Raw genomic sequence first — 20239 nt, forward strand, 5'->3', positions numbered from 1 at the left:
CTGCTCTGGCAGATGTGTCCGAGGTGGTGGAGCAGCTCCAGGGAAGCCTCATCAAGATGGAGAACTTCCAGAAGCTTTTGGAGCTGAAGAAGGATTTTATTGGCGTTGACAATCTTGTTGTTCCTGGTCGGGTGCGTTTAACAGAATTGACCGGCAAATCCTTTAAATGATCTACAAACACCATGTACAGCGTGTGTCAAATAACATATAAATGGCTTTCTTGTGTCGTCTTTTTCGCAGGAGTTCATCAGGTTGGGCTGCCTCAGCAAACTGTCTGGAAAAGGCCTGCAGCAAAGAATGTTTTTCCTGGTAAAAGCTACTTCTTTTTGGATCGGGTCATATCACTAATCAAGTTACGTAGTTGAGTGATCTCATCCTTCCATGCTACACATCAGTCAGGTGGTGTTGGCAGATGTAGCACAGCTACAAGAGTTAATTTGGAGAAACATTACCCGGCGTTGCTCAAAGCTTCAGAAAGAAAGTGATCTACTCATGTGTGATTTAAAAGAAAATATTACTTTGATAAACAAGGATAAAACTATTTGGATGTGTGCATGTGTGGTCGAGCCTTGGGGTGTAGTTGGATTCAGTCTTTATTTTGCGGTTGTTATGATAACCTATTTGCACTTCCTTAGTATTTTATATTGAATTATAGTTATTTTAAACAAAAAAAACATTTGATAGAGTCAGTTAACTTTCTCCCACTGTTCCTGTGTCAATAGTTCAACGACGTCATTCTGTACACCAGTCGAGGGATGATGGCGACCAATCAGTTCAAAGTGCACGGCCAGCTGCCGCTGCACGGCATGACAGTAAGTGCCGTTCCTCTCGATTCAACACATGTGCGTCAAGCGGCGCCTGAAGACGAGCCGCCTAAAGAAGCTCAACTGAGCCTCTGTCAACGCCTCCCCCCCTCGCCAGCACACTTATCGGGACAACTACACGTCCTCCCCCCTTCACTTACTTTTCCTTGCGTCTCTCCGTTTGTCTATTTTGGTCCTCGCTGTCCTAGATACAGCTGCTGTCTGATGTTTTTCCCGTGTCTCTGTAGATCAGAGAGAGTGAAGATGAGTGGGGGGTGCCGCACGCCTTCACGCTGGTGGGAAAGCAGCAGTCGGTGGTGGTGGCAGCGAGGTAAGAACAGCTGGACCTTAACATGGTCCCAAAGCAAAGTGCGGCCGGTCTCCTCCCGGAGTTATGGGATTTTGGCGTGGAGACATTTGGGAATTGTCAAATAAACTCCAGTAAAATGCAGTTAAGCTCTCAGACGTAAGATTTTGTAAAAGAAACAAAGACATTTATATTATCAGCAACTGTGTATTTTCCACCTGGTAACTTTCTCTTTTTTTTATCGCCTCACTTGCTGCATATTTTTATACCTTTCAAATATGCTGCATTGCTGTTTACAACGTTTAACTACAGAAACACAAGAAACATTAGTCAATCAATATTTGCATTTATTTATAACCAATATACTCCAAAAAAGATATTGAGCATTTATTAAAGATAAAAAGCTGAAAAGCGTATGTAGTTTCAATATGATTTTGTTATAAATTTAATAAATATTTATATGATTCAATCTCAATAACCAATTTATAAAAAATGGCTTATGTGCTAAATTGATGTCACTAGATAAATGCTGGAAATAGAACATTTTTATTTATTTATTTATTTTTTTGTTCTTTATAATATTGCCATCTTCTTCCCTGTGACAGAGATGAAAGTAAACCAGCTACTCAGCAATCAATGAATGAGCAGATGGTGTGTTAGTGTCTTCTAAGAGAAATTTGGCCAGACACCTGGACAAATATGGATCCAATTTATGACATTTCTTGTTGCCTGGACTATTTCTAACCAGCAGGGCTTCCTGCTGTGACTGGAAATAGGACATGCTGAGCATTTAATCCATGTGTGTTTTTCCCGGTAGTTCCCTCATAGAGATGGAGAAGTGGATGGACGACATACAGGTGGCAATAGAGATGGCGAACACCAGCAATGGGCCTTCATCTGACCTTCTGACGAGCAGCCTGATAGACAACAGTAAGTTCCCACATAGACAAACTGTTAAAAATAAACAGTGGACACACACAAACTGTCAGAAAATACATTTTGAGTAGAAACCCTTCGGACTGAAATCCCACATACACACACGACTATGTTTGATTTGTCAATCATCTGACACTGTCTGTGCCTTAGCGCCCTTCTGCCCTCATCGCCCCACTCAGTGTCTCGCAGTAACGACCTCCTGACTTTCCCAGAACGCCCAGACGTCTCCTCGGCGGATGCGGAGTGCGAGGACGACGTAACGGCGTCGCGCACCTCGCTGGAGAGGCCCGCCCCTCACCGTGGTAACACCATGGTGCACGTGTGCTGGCACAGGAACACCAGTGTGTCCATGGTGGACTTTAGCTTAGCTGTGGAGGTACCGGCCAAAGCTCAGCACTCGACCTCAGACCTGCCTCTCCTCTCCTGCTTCACTGTTCCTCCTCTGTGTCCGAGTTTGCTTTGGTGATCTGGGAACAGTATCCTCTTGTGCTCCTTCATCTAAACTATTCATTCAGAACTTTGTGTTTTATTTATTGTGAGCTAACAAACTCAAATCAGGCTCACAGTTTATACATGGGTGCACATTTAATTAGTAAACAAATCATAAAAACTAGCACTCAAATGGAGAAGGGCCTAATTCACTTTTTCCATTCATTTCTTCTTTTAGTAACTGTGGTTTTCTAACCTGTGCTCATTGCATTAAACGTATCGATATTTAAAAGACAAACTTCTTGAAATTCTACCATTCCTTTTTTATTTCAATTGTTAGCAGCAGCTAACTGTTTAAAGTTGATCGTTCTCTGTAGAAAACCTTCTGTAACCTCTTGACAGCTTTTGTTGATGCATTGCTTAGTTTATTACCGCCATCAGCTGTCAATCAGTGGAATTGGAAGAAACCACGAGCAGGATGAGAATCACAGCTACTGTATTCTCTTACTGTAAACATGGGTCGTCTCATACACAGTACAAACGAAACAGAGACCCGCTTGTCAAAGCAGCCCTGTTAATGTACAAAACCTCATCCAGCTGAAAATTGAGCCATTTTTGCATCAGATGTTTGAGCCGTTTATTTCCCTCTCTCTGCTGCTTCAGTGAGGATACTGTCCCCTCTCTCCTCCTCCGTAGCCTGTGTTCGACATCCTAACCTCAACCCAAACTGTGGCTTTTCCTGTGTGCCTCTGTCCTTTTTCTCCTCCGCTGACCCCAGAAGTGTCCGACCGTCTGTAAGTGGAGAGAGAGAGAGAGAGCAGTACGTAGATGTGCCAAACGTTGTCATCTCACGCCAACGGAATGGATGCCCTGATCTAGTTCTGCTCTTCCTCCGTAGCTGTAACGATGTCCTCTTCACAGCTGGGCCCGGGGCACACTGCCGTCGGCCCTCGTGTTTCATCCCTGCCACCGCATGCCTGTGTTTCACCTACTCAGTCGCTGTGTTTCTGTCCCTCCCTCCCTGTCTGTCTCTCTCTCTCTCTCTTTTCCACATGCGTCTGTGCGTTCCCTCCGTGGTAGAGGACCCTAGTCCAGTCAGTGGGAATAAGGCCCCCCCGGTGGGGTCCCCCAGTGGCCAGGGACCAGTGCCTCTGTCTGTTATCTGCTGGTACCGTGTTCAGAGCCTCTCCTTTAGTGAATCCTGCAGGAGTCTAGAGGTAAAGGAGCCAGGCAGACAGCAAGTAGGGAGAAAGAAAAAAATAGAAGCTTTCATGTTAGTGACACATAAATGATTTTACTTAAACTTGATTCATGAGCAAAAATTAAATTAAATACGTATGATGGATTGATTTAATGATCATATTTTTTCTATTAGAACGGCCAACATATTGTATATCGTCAGTCCCTTTTTACTGGATAATAAATACATTAAAGTTGCTTAACAACGGTACACGTATGAAGTGGTAAAGCAGAGGTTGGTCATAATATACTTACATTATTGTCAGCACATGTCATAGAGGACAATTACTAACAGTATGTGAATTCCAATACACATGCTACCATGCTAGTTAGTTATTCCAAAATAAGGTTTAGAAAGTCTCAGTAAATAGTTTAAGATACTTGGGTGAGTATTTTCCTCACCACAGTAGAGTGCATGGAACTCACTCACAATAAACACCAGTGCACATAGTCATTGTAATAAAGTAATACAACAGTGTGACTACTAAATGGAACATATGCATTATACATGGAATATGCTATATAAAGCGTTTGAGGATGAGTTAGCGGTTGGTTTTAGGCTCATTATGGCTGTTAACAATAATACAAATCTAGAATATCCCCAGATATATTCTTTAATTTCCATTAATTGTCCTAGATTTTAGTAAACAATCTAAACTCTGCACACTATTGTTGCTATTATAATTCGTATGACATTATTTAGTCGTAGATGTGAAACTTGCTTTTGTCTTTGTAGAACCAGCTGTCTGGAAACTTACTGCGGAAGTTCAAGAACAGCAACGGCTGGCAGAAGCTGTGGGTGGTCTTCACCAACTTCAGCCTGTTCTTCTACAAGTCTCACCAGGTGATGAAAATTCGCTCTCAGCTCTGTTTGTCCAGCCTCCCCCCCGCTGTGTTTACTCTTCTCCGGGCTTAAAGGCATCGCATCTCGGTGTGGAATGTCGACTCGTCGTGCCGCGATGGAGGCGTACAGGCTTTCACATTCCTTTCCCTTTTTTTTTGAAATCCCTCCTCTGGCTGTTTACATTTTCACAAACCACTTGGAGTGTCCATGACAAAATGAAACGGAATCTAATAGAAAACAAATTTGATACTTGATAAAAAGAGAATTATCACGAACCGATGACAAGATGTGTGTTTGATTAAAGGTTCTTCTGACTTTGCTGCTTTGCCGTTTTGTTGGGAGCAGCACTCTATGAATTTGTTTTTCTCTGATTCCAAATAAGTTTAGACCAAACGTGACGTCATATTCTCTTCCTCAGGACGAGTACCCGTTGGCCAGCCTTCCTCTGCTGGGTTACTCGGTCACCATCCCCTCGGAGACGGAGAACATCCACAAGGAATATGTCTTCAAACTGCATTTCAAGTCCCACGTCTACTATTTCCGATCGGAGAGCGAATACACATTCGAGAGGTACGCCGCAATCATTCAGTATTTGCACTTTCCTCAAGTCCTAATCAGAGGGCTGATAAAAAAATAAAAGCTTTTGTCTGCCGGCAGGTGGATGGAGGTAATCCGCAGTGTCACAGTCCCCCTCGGCAGCGCTCGCATCCTAAACAGCAGAGAGTCCCGTCCTCGCTGAGTCGGCTCTTCTCGCCTCCACACGCGCGTCCCCTCTCAGGTGGCGCGTCGGCCCTTCCTGTCCACCCGGGACTCGCTTTGCTTTTCTCTTCTACACATATCTGGGACATTTGTACACGTGTCCATGCACGTTTGGTGCTTTTAAATGCTTTAATGGTGACATGTCCGCTGGTTTAGACTGCATCAGAGACGGCAATTTTTTTGGCATTTTTACTCTCAACTCTGAAACCTCTTTTTAAGGATGTCATTTTGTACTGTTTTCTAATAGTCTGAACTACTTCCTGTCTTCCTGGTTTTACTTTTTGTCACTGGTTGTTTTTACAGCAGGAACATGTTGATGTAGATGTTCAGCAGTCCTTCATCTTATTGAGAAATGCTGCTTTTAAAATGTCCTCCAACTTCAGTGCCAAACTGGTTTATGTCAATGTGTCCTGGACTTTTAAAGATGCTGTTACGTTGGGGATGAGGATTGTCTCCTAATGCAGAATGCCATTGCAATTTAAACCATGTAAAAAAAAAAAGGCCGCCCTTTAACGCTCAATTCACACCCGTCGCAGCACGCTGTGTTCTTGTTTAAAACATAAGTGCTGAAAATATGAATTTATTTTGTTGGATCATTGACATTGATCCCAAAGTGGCCCGGGAGTAGCTGCCATCAGAGTATTGCCATTTCAATTCAAATATTTTATTCACTGATCTTTGTTATATCAATAACTCGGACAGCTTTTTTGTTACCAGCTAAAGGTCCCCAGCAGCGGGATGAGAAAGTGTGCGACTTATTCACAGAAATTGTATCATGAAAATCGATGTCATTAAAAGCTTTAAGGTTTGTGTAAAACAATGTAGAAACTTTCAGTTCCAATCAGCATTGCGCTCACTTAACTAGGCTGCCTCTTGTATACATATATACTGATGCCAGATCTTTTTATGGTTCCAAATGAATGGAAATATGCATTGGACGGGGTTTTGCAGTGATGCAAATGAAATGGAAAATCTCAGTTTATTGCAGCTGTTTTTTTTCTTTCTTTCAGTCCACAGAGAGCTGTTTGGAAATGAAAGCAATAAAAGACAAAATGATTCAAACTGAGATTTGTTTTATTTGTGTTTTTATCCACAAGGGGCAGGCGGGTTGGGGAGGGGGGGTTCTCTAGGGAGACGTCAGTAGTGTGTTTACAGCTGTGACCTACAGATGGCATCATTGAATAAGATATTTCAGTCCTAACCACTGCCTGCGAATTATGTTCCCTGTATGTATGTGCAGTAAGAACAAGCAATAGAAATACTCCTGCGCAGTGACTATTCCTAAAATATGTCATATCATTTAAATGTCTTTACTTCTGAAAACGGGGAAGCCAGTGAATGTGCCGGTATGCGGAAACAACGATAGAAAATGATATCCGCTTACTAATATCTAACCAGATTAAATGGATCAGCTGCTGCGTAGCAAGCAGTCAACACGTGTGTTTCTAAGTTTCATTTTAGACTGTCTGAAAATCCAATTCACATTTCTATTAGAAGACAACATTAAGATATTGACAAAGAGTGATATAAAAATGTGTAAGAAACACAGCAAACCCAATTGCGTCTCCTGTCTGCTTACAATAACACAATAGCCAAATGCTCCCCAGAGTTTTGATTTCTTTTTTGTTGTTGTGGTGGTGGGAAATTATTGGTTCAGACATGAGATTTGGTGTGAGAAGCTCACCGTCCAAAGTCCAGGAACCAGCCCGGAGTGGGCCGGCCTTTACGCGGCGAGGGGCGGAGTGCAGCGCGGAGGCCACCGGATTATACACCTCCCGGCTGGCGATGCGCGGCCGATGGCACACTTCTCACGAGGACTCTTTATCATGACAACAATCAATCCGGTGGGCGAAAAATAGATCACCGGGATACTGCGGGACGCGTGGTGGGAAAAAAAGAAGAAAAAAAAGTATCGGAAAGTATGCGATTGAGACGTGGGAGCGGAATGAGCGGCCGCACCGCGCTTCAGACTCGCGGCGTTCACTAGCGGGGATCGGAGAAAACGGACAAAACCCAGTGATGTTCTCCCTCTAAACCCCCCTCGGCCCGTGTTGACCCGTGGATTGAACGCACGTTGTTTGCGAAGTTGACGCGCAGCGATGGCTGCGGCGGCGCACCCGGAGACCAGGAGGTTTACGCGCGGTCTGGGTAAACCGGGCACCGCGGCGGAGCTCAGGCAAAGCGTGTCCGAGGTGGTGAGGACGTCCGTGCTAGTGGTGAGTAGAAGACGACACACCTTTGATGCCCGCTTCGCCTCAACACCACGTACCGCGTGGTGCGCTCATCGTCCCACATGTGCTTTCAACTAACGTGTGCAGCAAACTCTCTCCGCTGACTTTAGATCAGCTGGGTCGGGAGTTCGTGTGGGAAGTGTGAAAGGCCGTGAGAGTGAATGAATGAAGGTGTGTGACTGAGTGATATTTGAAACGGGGTGATTGGCACGTTATTGGAAGCCTTTTACTTGTTGCGTACACAGGTCCTTCACTTCCATCCTCAGCTGACCTCAGAGCAGCCGGGCTTTCTGGGTCAAGAACTGACGGTTCCGTTAAGGCGTGTGCGGGCCTGTACTGTAAAAGAGAGAGGAACAGATTGGGCCTAATCAGGGCATTTGGTACTTGTTGTCATTGATCAGTTCCCTTGAGGTGACATCATGCCGGCTTTCAAGGAAAAAAAAGCCTGGCTTCAGTTTCGTGCTTCAGGCACATCTAAAGTGTCCAGTGACGATGAGATAATGCTGAATTAGTCCGTCCACTCTGGAAGATCTGGGCGGCGAGGAGCTGCGTTATGTGCTACCTCCTCAGTGTCAGTTTTCCACAGAGCTGAGAGAGAGAGAAAAAAAAGAAGTCTGCCCCTTTGTTTGCAGTGTTCGGTGTTCGGTGGTCCTGCTGATTGTTCCAGCTTTCCTGGAAGAAGTTGCTAGGTAACCGAAACAGACACCGTCCAGGCTCTCCGTCAGGGAAATGGAATCCTGAGTCAGGAAGGATTCCAGACATCCAACCACACCTTTTTGTATTATTTATTCATTCTTACTCGTTGCACTGCCAGAGATGCAGGAGGGAGGAAACCAGACGTAAGACATCAGTTTGTTGGGAAACCAGCTTGTTTGAAAGGGGGTCAAGTTACATTAGAGAATCTCTTTTTTTTGTCTTTATACCAGCGAGCTTCCAGCAGTTCACTTGTTGATAATATCTGCAGATGCGGGCAGGGATGAGTTAAGAAGCGTTTGAGTAGTGGAGAGGTAGAAGTAGTATTTGTCATTCTGTCTGTCAGTGGTCACTCTGTCCTTGTGGTTGTTTTGTTCTCTACTCGTCAGGACTATTCAGGATTCCTTAGGTACCAAATACCTGCTGGCTTCTGAGGGATCTGTCTGGTTTGGGCCTTGTCTCTGGATGTGTGAAGCTGTAGAAGTGAACATACGGCTGTGTTGTTCAGTTGAGTGGGACAAGAATGCTGTCCACCCAACTCGTCATTAATTCCTCCACGAAACATGTAAAAACCTCAGCAGGAATATAGAGAGATCTGTACCAGGGATATAAAGAGCGCATTGTAGTTGTTATCACCCATTCTGATGGTTGTTTCAGCTTGAAACACACATTTTCTCTCATTTTTAATCTCATTTAGATTATAAAATACAGCCTAGAATGTATTACACATTGCGCACTTGCTGGACCCTCTTTGTTTATTGTTGGAGTGCAGAAAGAGATTTGTAATTGGCCGGCGCGCTCAGCTGATCCCCCTGTTTCTCCTCCCCGTAGTTCTGCTGGGAACACTATTAACTCCACGATGGCTGCGATCAGCTTTTGAACGTGACCTGCTGCTGATTCGCTTCCATACAACACAGGATGCTGCCAATCCAATTCCGCTGCGCGTGGAATCAAAACCAGTTGTTGATCGCGTGCAGAGATCTTACAAAATAGAATTCTCCACAGCCTGTAAATGTCATTAATGTATCAGCTGATGGGTGTGTAACAGAACAATGGTGATTGGGAATGTTTAGTTATTTCTCACAGTGCTGGAAACAAGCGTTATGTAATCGTAATCAATAGTCCTCACTGCCTACCAACTGATGGTGATGTACTCAGACGCTCAGTGCTCCTGCTAAGCGCCTGAGGAGCTGTTGACCAGATGGGTGTCATTACGTCGGAGTGATACCATTAGCCGCCCGTGACCAGTACACACACGAGCCGGGTCACTGTGAGACCATACGGGAGAGTGGAGGTCTCACATGGGCTGCAGAATTACAATATTGGGAACGTGGAGAACTTTAAGCGGGTTACACGTGCTGCTGCTTAACCTTGCTGTCAGACATAAAGTTCTTTGACCGCTTTAGAAAGTATTCGAAAAGATCCAGTGGACAATTTAAATGCATCTTAAACTGCAGGTGGACATTCCCTATTACTATACACCCTCTTTGTACCTGTGCCACATCTTGCTGCATCACGTGACCGGCTTTATTTTAGAGCCTGTGTTTGCTCGAGTCAAACATTTCCAGTCATGACCTCCTGGTGCATTGCATGGCAGATGCAGTCACTGTGGCCTCTCCTTCAACTTCAACTTCAAAGAGCACAAATTTCTGTCAGATTTACCGAGATGTGTCAATCCCGGGATGAGCTGGAGTGGGTGGGTGGGTGGGTGTGTGCGAGTGCATTCTTTTAACCGGTTTTGACAGAACATTTTACTTCTTTAATCACCGCTAAGTTAAAGTCATGTCCTCTCATGCACTGAAGCCTGATTTTTTTTTTTCACCACCACTCCCCAGATATGTCCTCAGATCAACCCAAGTCTGCCAGAACTGCATGAATATAACTGCTCAGCTTCATGGTGTGTGTGTGAGCAGACACTGGCTGTCACATGGGGCTTGGCTGTCAGTGTTGTGTGAGGCCAAAGCAGCCTGACCTCCCTCTGTATTCCTCTCTGTCACTGTTTGGCGTGTTGTTGTAACACTAAAAGGGTGCATAAGCCGCCTCTGTTACTGAAATAGTAAATGGTACTCCAGCAGAACAAACCCACGGGTTTTATGGGTGGGCTTTATCTTTATGGGTCGATAATAAATGAGGCTGCTCTAGTAACCAATGGATCCATTAAAATACTTTCTTTCCAACATGGTGTGGGTTAAAAATCCCAGAAGTACCCAAATTGTATTTAACCTTGCAACTTTGACCTCATTGTGTATGACCCACAAAGCCTCTCGCTGACTCACAGTTCAGAGTATTAAACAATAAAGTTGTGTTGATGTTGCTTAACAATCAACAAGATTTTTTCACCCTTGTTTTACACAATTATCTGTTGAATAATGTTTCCCCTGATAAAAGTAATTTAACCCTAATAAAGTGCAGTTTTGTTAAAAGGTATAGAGTTAACTGTTGAATGGAGTTGTGTTAAACTGAAAGGTAAACTATATAACGGCTGAAAGATGCATACGGTCTATTCATGGCAATTGCTGCTTTTCCAGCTGTTATATGGTGTTGTAACTATTGCACTATTGTTCAGCCTCCTATTGTTCCTCTTATGCACGGCCTGTACAGCGATGCCAGCGTGGAGAGTCCCCATTGCCATCGCCAAGACACCACCAAAATGTTTCCATCCCGCCCGCCCGAACAGGAAGCGTCCGTGACTTCCTGTCCTTCATCTTCTCGTGGCAGAGGCCCTTCGTTTGTTAGATAGAGACAGTTTCCCGTGGCTGCGTTCTGGCTGACCAGAGCGTTTGGGCAGGGCTCGCCGTTAAGCCCCGCCCACTCCGTCTGAGTGTTCTGCCCGATAGAGCAGAGCTGTTGTGCAGGAGGTTTCCATAACAGAGCGGCGGCCTGCAGGAGAGCTTGGTCAGCTGGTGTTTTCCTGTTAGCAAGTGCTTGGCCTCCTGGGATTTGTTTTGCACTCCCCTCCCTATAATATAAGTCCTTTATATACTGGCGGGTTTGTTTAGTTGGTAATAGTACTTTCATTAAAAACGAATGCTGCAGTGTATCCTGAAACAATAGAGATGACGTGCACGCATGCGTCTCATTTGTGCTTGCAAATTCTGACTTTGATTTGCCTTCACACACAGCTGTGGAGTACATACTGAGTCACAACCCTCCTTCTGTTTTATCTCCTCCATGATTAGGATGTGGTTAATCCAGTTTGCCTTCCTCTGCAAACCGATAACGACTCCGGCATCATCGTCTGTCCAAAAAATGACGAGAATGGAATGAATCTAATGGCAATTGCTTTTCACTGGCTTCATCTTGGGCAGCTTAGTATGACAGTGTAATTTGTCGACTTATTTTACTGACATTAGTACTCAGCCTCTCTTAAATCCTAACTCTTTAGAGGGGCTGCAGGCCTGCGTTGCAGAGTGCTCCATGAACCCCACGCTGCGTTTTGACAGGCACGTGAACGGCCCCGGCCCAACGGCACCGGCCCACGCATGCAGGGGAAGCGTATATGAAGTGACAGAGGCCAGTGTTGGTTAATGGGTCAAACTGGTCAAGCCTTAAGCTCCAAAGACAAAATAACGGTTCTGCACGAGTGCTGGTTTCAAGATGCACCTACAGGTTAAGCTCATGGGATTAAGTCCCACTACAGAACTCCTGACTGGAGAGTGAGCAACCGATCCACGTTGGCTGTTGGACAAATGTCTAATGTCTAGCCCATTTCCTTGTGTACGTTTTTTTTTGTTTTTGTGCGGAGCGTTTTTACTCTTCGAGCCTCCTCGATTTGTCCTTAAAAAGCAATGTGTACGTCCCACCCTTGAATGCAACTGACTATTAACTTGTAATTGTGGGAACACGGCTGTTACCATGACAGATGAGATTGGAGGGTGCCTCGTATACTAACACTCTTAACCTTGTCATTATTTCTTTCCACGCGATGCATGGCGCTCCGTCCATTTTTGAATCATTGCCAATCACAGGGTTTGTCCGCTCGGGTGGAGGCTGCTTTGCTTGAAATGTGTGGAGTTGCCTTTATTCTTCTCCGCTCCAGCACTTTCAACCTTTTGAACTTTGATAATCACTCATAAGCATGTGTTGTTTTTAGCCAGGCTAATTTCATTTGTGGTTTTAAGTGAAATGTACAGTGAGAATCATGGTTACTTAAAAGAAAATCTTTCCTACTTGAGTTGTTTTTGCACCTGTTTGTTTTCTACCAGTTACTCTCCTTCTGTTATTGATGCGACCCCTGGGATTTAGTGTGAAGCAAACGGCACATTCTCAGTAGGTCAATCCGCTTTGCACGCATACCTCTCCTTCTGCCCCCCTCTGACATGGCCTCGTTGTGGTCACTGACCTCCCATTTACGCAGGTCACGCCAGGATCAGCTGGTGCATGTGTTGTAACACAGAGGTATGGATGAGCATATAATTAGCGATTACAAAAGATACTTTCCCGTTCTGGGATTTAGAGCTAAAAGCAATATAAAGAATCTGTGTCTTTTCAATATTACATGTGATTGGTGACGATTGTGGAGTTTTGATTTGTTTGGCATTGAGGATGGACGGGGAACTACTGCTACCTCAAATTCCTGCTCGGTGCTGATGAAAGTACTGCGGAGATGAAAGTAAACACTATCACTGAAGCTGTTATCGTTAATCTGGGATTTCCCTGAAAGTTTAGGCCACTCATTTGAGATAAACCCAAGACACCAAAGCGGAGGCGGCTAAGTGGATCACATTCCAACTACAGCGCTAGGACTCTGTGTGCATACAGTACGTATGTGTACGGGTCTGTCCTGGACATGTCTCGGAAAACCGCTCATCCAAACTACTTGACACTTGACACATAATTTCCCAATACCGTTCTGTATGATGGTTCCTTGTTTCCCACAGTTCACTCTGTTAGCTCAATCAAAGAGAGACTACGGTTCTCAGCACTCATTCCTCTGGCTTGGTGCACTGTGTGGAGAGGACCTGCCACGGCCAGAGGGGATAAACTGTAATGACTTTTCAGCAGGCTGGCTGCATAGCTGGCATTCCTCGCTCTGATGCACTTTAGGCGAGAGAGAGGGAGGGACCCAACCTACAGGAGGCGGTCTGATAACTAGGTTTGCATCTCACCACAATGTAAGAATTATTATTATTACTATACCAGTACACTGGTTCCCAACGTAAGGGCCGGGCCCCCACAGAGGGTCACGGCCCTACAGAAGGTCAAGAGAAATCTGTGTGGTCACAAAATGAGTATTGTTGTGATATTCTGCCACAGAAATGTGTTCAAATAACTTTTGTCTAATGCTTGCTGAGATAGAAGTAGTTCAGAGGGGGAATCTCTCATTTGCAAAACAGCTGAGCCAAAAGCTTTGTGATCCACCGCTTGAATTCTATTTTGTAAGCTCACAATAAACCTTTAATGTAATTTCTCATGTGGGATACATCTTTATAATACCCCGTAAGTGCTGAACGTAACTAAGTGCACTGCCCCGCTGTTGGAGTCATTTTGTGCAAAGCTGAGCAGCTGCGAGTTTAGAAGAAAAATTTACATGAAAAGCTGAGCTCTTTTCATTGGAAGCTGAAACAAGCCCATTGTGTGCTCTCTGCCCCCAATATACAAATGAGTTCTGGTCTGAGTAACAAGTCCATTGATTAATTCATAAAAAATCTTTCATATGGCATTTCATCTGCTGACATTCAGAAAAACGAGGGCCGAAAACTGCAACTGCAATTTGGCCTGAAGACGTAAATGGGTCTTGCACAGTATTCCTCAAGTAGAAAAAACACTCTCCTCGGGGCTCGGGTTGTTTTTGTTCGCTCCCTGTTTGTTTTTCAGGGACTTATCATTGTGTGGCAGTATTGTTTTAAAAGAAGTCCCCCAAGCCTGCATGGATGAACAGAGCTGTGGTGTTTATGGAAGAGCAGCATTGCGCCAGAAGGTCTGCTCTTAATCACACTCCTTAGTGATAAAACAAAGCGATCTCCGACGGTGCACGGCCGACATTGAGCCGCGCGTGATGTTGTGCGACGTGCCACGAGGGCTGATACCCCGCGTGACATTGAGCATCATGAACGTGCGGCGGGACCTCCCCGTGCGCCGCTGTGCAGATAAACGCCTTAGTATCCCCGACTTGACTTAATCTCCTTTCAGCGTCTCCGCTCAGTCTTTAAAATCCAGTGACACCCCCCCCCCCCACTCCTCCTCCCCCTACAGGGAGGTCCGTTCAATGTGTTGCACCCACAATGTTTATAATACTCAAAACACAAAAGAAAGGAAGGTTTTATTTCATTATTACGTTGGCCCAGACAGGCCATTAGACACAATAAGCAGATCAACGTGGACTGTCCCAGTCAAGCAGGGATGTATCCTAGTATCCTATAACATGCGTTTCCTCTGTCAGGAAGGGAGGGGGCCTCTGAGGGGGGGGGACAGTGGCAACAAACGGTAACTACAGGACAGGAAGAAGGCGTGTGCCACTGCTGGACTTTAAAACACCGCAATGGTAAACCCATGAGAATATTCCGAAATTACCTGATTACCACAGATCCTTTAACGTAATAATCGCTGTACGATGCGTGTCACTTTATATTGTAAACGATGAAAATGAAGAAGGATTGAAGGTACAAATCTACATAACATTTCAAGATTTTATTAACTTGTCTTATTAATTCAATGTGATGGGAGTGGGATATATAACCCCTCATTTTGTGTACGTCTTTTTGTAACAATATACACTGTAGAAAAGAGGCTTTAAAATAACCATAAAGTAATGTCTAATTTTGCCTAATCCACTAAATGACACCAAATCACTTTGATCCAAAAATGTTATTTAAATCAAATGTGTGGCTTTTGTATCCCCTCACTGTATTTATGTCATCATAGATGTGATCCCAAAACATTTTTCTGTACCTGCACAAGTCAAATAAATAATTGGCTCCCTGTGCGGTCTCCATCGTGGATAACAGCCTCTTGTTACTGTTCGCGGCCTCCCGGTGTCGTATAGGATTACAGCTAAGATCCACTGCCACTTTAGTGGTGCGGCTGCATGCACATTGGTTCGCCTCCTCGTCCAGCCCTCTGTTTCCTTTGATTGTCAGCGGCGTTCATTGAACCGGGCTCAAGAGGATTTCCACTGATTACAAACAAAGAGCCGACCGAGATTATGGGATCTCTGAGGGTTCCCAAGCTCCCGCCTCCCCCCAATTATCCCCCGCCTGTCTCCCCGATACGCAGCGTCTTCATGTCGATACCAAACCAGAAAGAGTTGTCTGGATTATCTTGAATTCATATGTATACAAGATGCAATGCCCTTGTATTTAATAGCTGCTCTTCCTATGTCTCATCCTATTTGTCTTTGCTTCCACTTTCTCATGACATCCTGTCTCATGCTGCTTTGCTTTGCTCACTCCACCGTCTCCCTGAATACCTCTGCTCGTCGGATGGCAATTACTTGCTACTCGGTCACCATTTCTTATCTTTCATGACATCTTTCATGACATCTTTCACACAGTACCGTGCTTCTGCAGGTCAAGTGCTTGTATTTAATCTGCTCAGTAATCTGCTAAACTTGCTTTCATTGAAGTGTTTGAGTAAATCCGTGACCCACAACGAATCCATGAGCTGCTTCAACAAAACGGCAAGGAACCTGGATCAATGTTGTAACTGCTGATTGCTTTTTTTTTTTTTTTTGTCATTAAGAATTCTTGTTGACCAATCTAGCTATTAATGACCAGCCCGTATCAAGTCCTCTACCGCCTGCAATAACCGGGATCTAGATTGAGCAAACGTATAATGTGCAACCAAACCCTTTTCATCCTAATTTTCACGTTTCAATCTGTAAATCAATACACGCTGTCATGAAAATGCTTCACTTTTATATCAGTTACTTGACTCTTACTTAACGCGTTTACACCTAAATTAAGTCTAACGTGTGACGTTAACCTCGGTAGTAGCGCAGCGTTCCTCGCCACGCAGTGTGAGTGTTGTGACTGTGTGGATTAGTTGCAGCCTCTCAAACACTGTCACACACGTCTGGCAGGTAAAGGCTTGTTTCAGGGTCTCTCGCCTCGCGGCTTCCTCGCTGCATGTCGGAGCCTGAACATGACGACGGCCCCCCGTCCTCCCCCCCTGCCTCCGGTACCTCCTTCACACCTGGCTGCTGGCCACTGACCTGGCGAAGGAGTGTTTGGATCAAAATCACACGCACCACTTATAAGTGACGACAGCTGGACGTGGAGGTTACGTGTTTTTTTTTTACGCGGCTCAAAACAACACGGGATGTTTTGGTATCCTGCCTTCTTCTGAGTGGCTGTCAGCGCAAGCAGCCAGTCACAACCTCACTCCTCCCTCCGTGTGTCGGTGTCATCGCTAAGCCTGTGTCGGCCTGAGGAGGAAGCACTCAGACCTCTGCTTGGGATTTAAATCCTGCTGTCCGACTTGTTGTAACTCTGTCTTCCCCCAGAGTCCAGTCTAGATACCGTCGATATCTACTTCCTGTATCGCAGGTCGAGGGCGGGGAATGATTGTTTTCACACTGAGCTGCTGAAAATGACAAGCATGTGACAAACAATGGCTGCATTGTACCAATACCAGACAATCTGAGTGTTCATCTGAGTACAGTGGGCGCTGAATAAAAGACCACCACTGTAATCCACAGCGCGGGACAGTTGTGTCTTTGCATGAGGAACCCAAGGAGCTTGTTTGCTTATTTATTTTTTGCTGTGAGTTAATGATACATAATTTGTAAATGTAAATGTTCTTCACTCTAGTATTGTCCTGTGCCTGTAGGGGGCAGTAACAGCATTCATACACTGTCGGACATTTGACTAATGCATAGAGCCTCTCGATATGCTGTGTGTGTGGGACATATGTGTACACACACACACACACGCGTGTATGATCGGCTACGTTCTGCCGCCAGACAACTGCGATTCAATTGTTGCAATGATTGTTTTCATCAGTAATGCTCTCTTGTGACTGTTATGATCCAATTTCCTAAGAAAACTATACTAAATAATTCAAAAATGAGTTTCATTACATCAATTTTAAATATGCGATTCAATCTTTTTTTTTTGATGCACTGACAGCTTGAATAAGCAACTTTTTTAATGAGATTAGTCAGTGTTGTGTATAGTGAAGCCAAAACAAAGTTGGCGAGGGTGACTGCAGGCCCTCTGGTCTTGGCGCCGCTTCATATATTCTCGGCCGTGGAAAAGCACGGCTTCATTATTAGCATCTCTTAATAAAGAACTGAACCGACCGCGGCAACCCCACTACAGATCCACTTAGGAACACAAACAGGGTCCAGAGTGTGTGTGTGTGTGTATATCTGACTATGTGCCTGTGTCCTTTGTGCAACATATACTTATTCTGTGCCTGATGACCCCAGCACAAAGAACAGGAAGCTGTACCAGGGAGAATGGGTCATTTTCTTCTTTCTGTCTTAAATAAACCGTCCCAAAATACCAAGTGAAGGGAAGAGGATGTGGCCCTTGTGTATTTGGTCTGTACCATTTTAAGAGTGACAGTCTGGGGTCATCGAGGGGCTTAGTCGTATTCCATGTATTTGTTGCATGAAACACTGGGCAGCAGTGTAAACTTCTGCATCTAAAATGTATTTTGGCCGTCTTTAGCCCACACACACACACGTTTGAATCTGTACCCACATCCTTTTCCTCTCAGACAAGCTGTTGGGAAACCAATTCAAACTTTTATTCTAGGATGCAGCCAAATTGACTTGACAAACTAAAAAAGAAAAACATCTGGAGGGTTGTTGCCGCAGTTTTTACCTCTTCCATTTGTGTTGTTAAACATTGGAGGAGCTGAGCATCACTCTGTCTCTGGTGTTTAGGAGTTTGGGTTGAGTTGGAAGGACAGTGGGCAGAGAGAGGTGGCTTTTGTTATGGCAGCATCAGCAGGAAACAGCCACTTCCCTTTTTGAGTCCCCGGAGAGCTCCGGCCGGGAGCCATGCCAGTTTTATCTGCCCTGCACAGCTGGATATGTTTGTGATGTCACTGTGGGTTTCCCACATTGTGGCCTCTCTCTCGCTCTCGCTCTCTCTCTCTCTCTCTCTGGACAAACGCAAACAAAACACAGGCAGACACACCCTGCAAAGCCCCTCAGCAGACCCCTGGGCACGGCAGTGGTGGCCAGCTGCTGACTTGACCTTCCTCCTGGAGAGGCGTCTCAGATGAGGTGCCAACTCCTCTTAAACTCCCGTCTACTCCTCCGAGACACATTTCTGCCTTTGTTGTGCGAAGGATCGTCCACTCCTTTCTGTGAAAGGGGAAACTCAAGCAGACCCCTTTCTGTCCACATGTGCCGACTTTGATGTTGGTTATCGGCCCCGCCCACCGCTCGCTGCTAACAGCTTGGAATAGGAGCGGTGCTGTTTGGGGTTTACTCTGGTCCACTGATGATGTCCATATGCGGAAGATTGTTGTAATAAAAAGAAAGAGCAACAAGTCTGGGGATGTCAGATTTGTATTAGACCGACAAATCAAATGTGATCTGACGTCACTTCTACGCAAAGCTCACATGAGTTTGAGCTTAAAGCAGTAACCTTTGATTAAGGGAGAAGTTTTTACTACAATATTTCAATATTCCTTATTGCTTATCATGCAGGATGAGCACTGCTCCACCAGGTGCCAAAAATATATAGGTATTGGTCTGATCTTGGTTCTGTCGTTCTCCATTTTTAAATAATGTCAGCTGATATTTTTGTTTCTTGGACAGTTGATAACACAACATTATAGTTCAGATTTCAAAAATGATCACTACTTTGAGAGATTAATTGACATGAAAAGTTTTTTTTGTTTTTTGTTATTTGTGATGTTATTTGCAGCTCTATCAAAAGTAAAGTCATGAATGTTTTTTTTTAAATTCTACATGTTTATAATTTGGTCATGCGACTGTATGATTTGAAGGATGCTTTCCGGGCCTCATAGATTCACAACAAACACTGACTTGTTTCCAATGTTTTTAAAAGGTAAATACACAGCAGATATTTGATAATATGTGAGTTGTGTACAACACTATGCCAGGAAGCGTGCAGAGAGTGAAGCCTCGCCGTAATGACGGCAGCAATAATCCATGTCGCTACACACACACACACACACACACACACACACACACACACACACACACACACACACAGCAGTGCTTCAGAGCGGCTCTTATCTCCTCTGCAGCTGCTGCAGGGATGAGCAGCAGCTCCCTCATCCCACAGAGGATGTTCGCACTTGAACATCCGCAGATAGATCCACTCTGTGCCGCAGCACTCTTTACCCCCCCCCCTCACCCTCCCTCCTCCCCCTCCTCTATGGTGTTCTCACTTGCTCAGACCTCCAACTCAAGATTTAGTGGGGTTGACACGGTCCAACTGTGTCCTGCTGGAGGCTGCAGCGCCACTTAATTTGTCTGCTACAGAGACGCACGGTTTAGATGAGCTGAGCAAGGGAACTGCAATGTGCGTGTACCATGTCAGGCAGTAGTATATATGTAACATATTATATTGATTATACCAAAGGCCATGTGTGTTACAGTCACAGAGAGAAGTGAAACTGCTTCTATGATGTTTGTTGCTTTCTGAGCAGCCTTGTGCTTTTTGCAGACATTCTTGTGACACCGTCTGTAGAAAGAAACCTCTGCTGCACCCGATGACTCAACAATCCACCGGACCTTAATAATTCATCAGTACAGTAGACTTTTTGTACAACAGAGAAACTCAAACTTTCTGTTGGCATCTCACCCTCTTTTCACTAGATACCCTTAGATGGAGACCGACTGAGACCAGGTTGGATTAAAACCTTGGACTTGGTATTCACATGGTTGGCTGATGTTGTTGGGACATTTTTGGGAGAGTTTTGCACAGATCTGTCTATGCCACTTAGTCACTTTAGCATTTCAGTCGCAGCTGTCCCTGCTCATTGATCTCTTGTGATTAGATGATACTGTATGTATACTGTCTCCTCGCAATGGAAATACCCAGCTGCTACTCATGGGCATTCAAAGTAA

The 20239-nt window shown here is 44.8% G+C and overlaps 2 protein-coding genes across 7 annotated transcripts in view; both read left to right on the forward strand.

Annotated features, from left to right (window-relative positions):
* LOC120833909 (FERM, ARHGEF and pleckstrin domain-containing protein 1) overlaps positions 1–6383 on the forward strand; it is a 45044-nt gene extending 38661 nt beyond the window's left edge. Inside the window, exons 19-27 of one of the 4 annotated variants that reach the window (XR_013452994.1) lie at positions 1–131; positions 241–309; positions 723–812; positions 1052–1134; positions 1928–2040; positions 2259–3692; positions 4451–4558; positions 4977–5128; positions 5216–6383. Coding sequence is in view for 3 of the 4 variants with exons in the window: in XM_040201543.2 (XP_040057477.2) it covers positions 1–131; positions 241–309; positions 723–812; positions 1052–1134; positions 1928–2040; positions 2259–2422; positions 4451–4558; positions 4977–5128; positions 5216–5297 (992 nt within the window). In the remaining variant the exon portion in view is untranslated. Of the gene's footprint in view, positions 132–240; positions 310–722; positions 813–1051; positions 1135–1927; positions 2041–2196; positions 3693–4450; positions 4559–4976; positions 5129–5215 lie in introns of those variants that run through there. The other 3 variants (XM_040201543.2, XM_040201544.2, XM_078090419.1) reach the window with 3 other exon arrangements.
* A 617-nt stretch (positions 6384–7000) lies between these two features.
* LOC120834010 (dedicator of cytokinesis protein 9) overlaps positions 7001–20239 on the forward strand; it is a 58883-nt gene continuing 45644 nt past the window's right edge. For all 3 annotated transcript variants that reach the window (XM_078090417.1, XM_040201733.2, XM_040201737.2), the window contains exon 1: positions 7001–7533. In XM_078090417.1, the coding sequence (XP_077946543.1) occupies positions 7417–7533 (117 nt within the window). In that variant the 5' untranslated portion in view covers positions 7001–7416. The remainder of the gene's footprint in view (positions 7534–20239) is intronic.

This window comes from Gasterosteus aculeatus, chromosome 16, assembly GCF_964276395.1.
Source record: "Gasterosteus aculeatus chromosome 16, fGasAcu3.hap1.1, whole genome shotgun sequence".
Lineage (NCBI taxonomy): Eukaryota > Metazoa > Chordata > Actinopteri > Perciformes > Gasterosteidae > Gasterosteus > Gasterosteus aculeatus.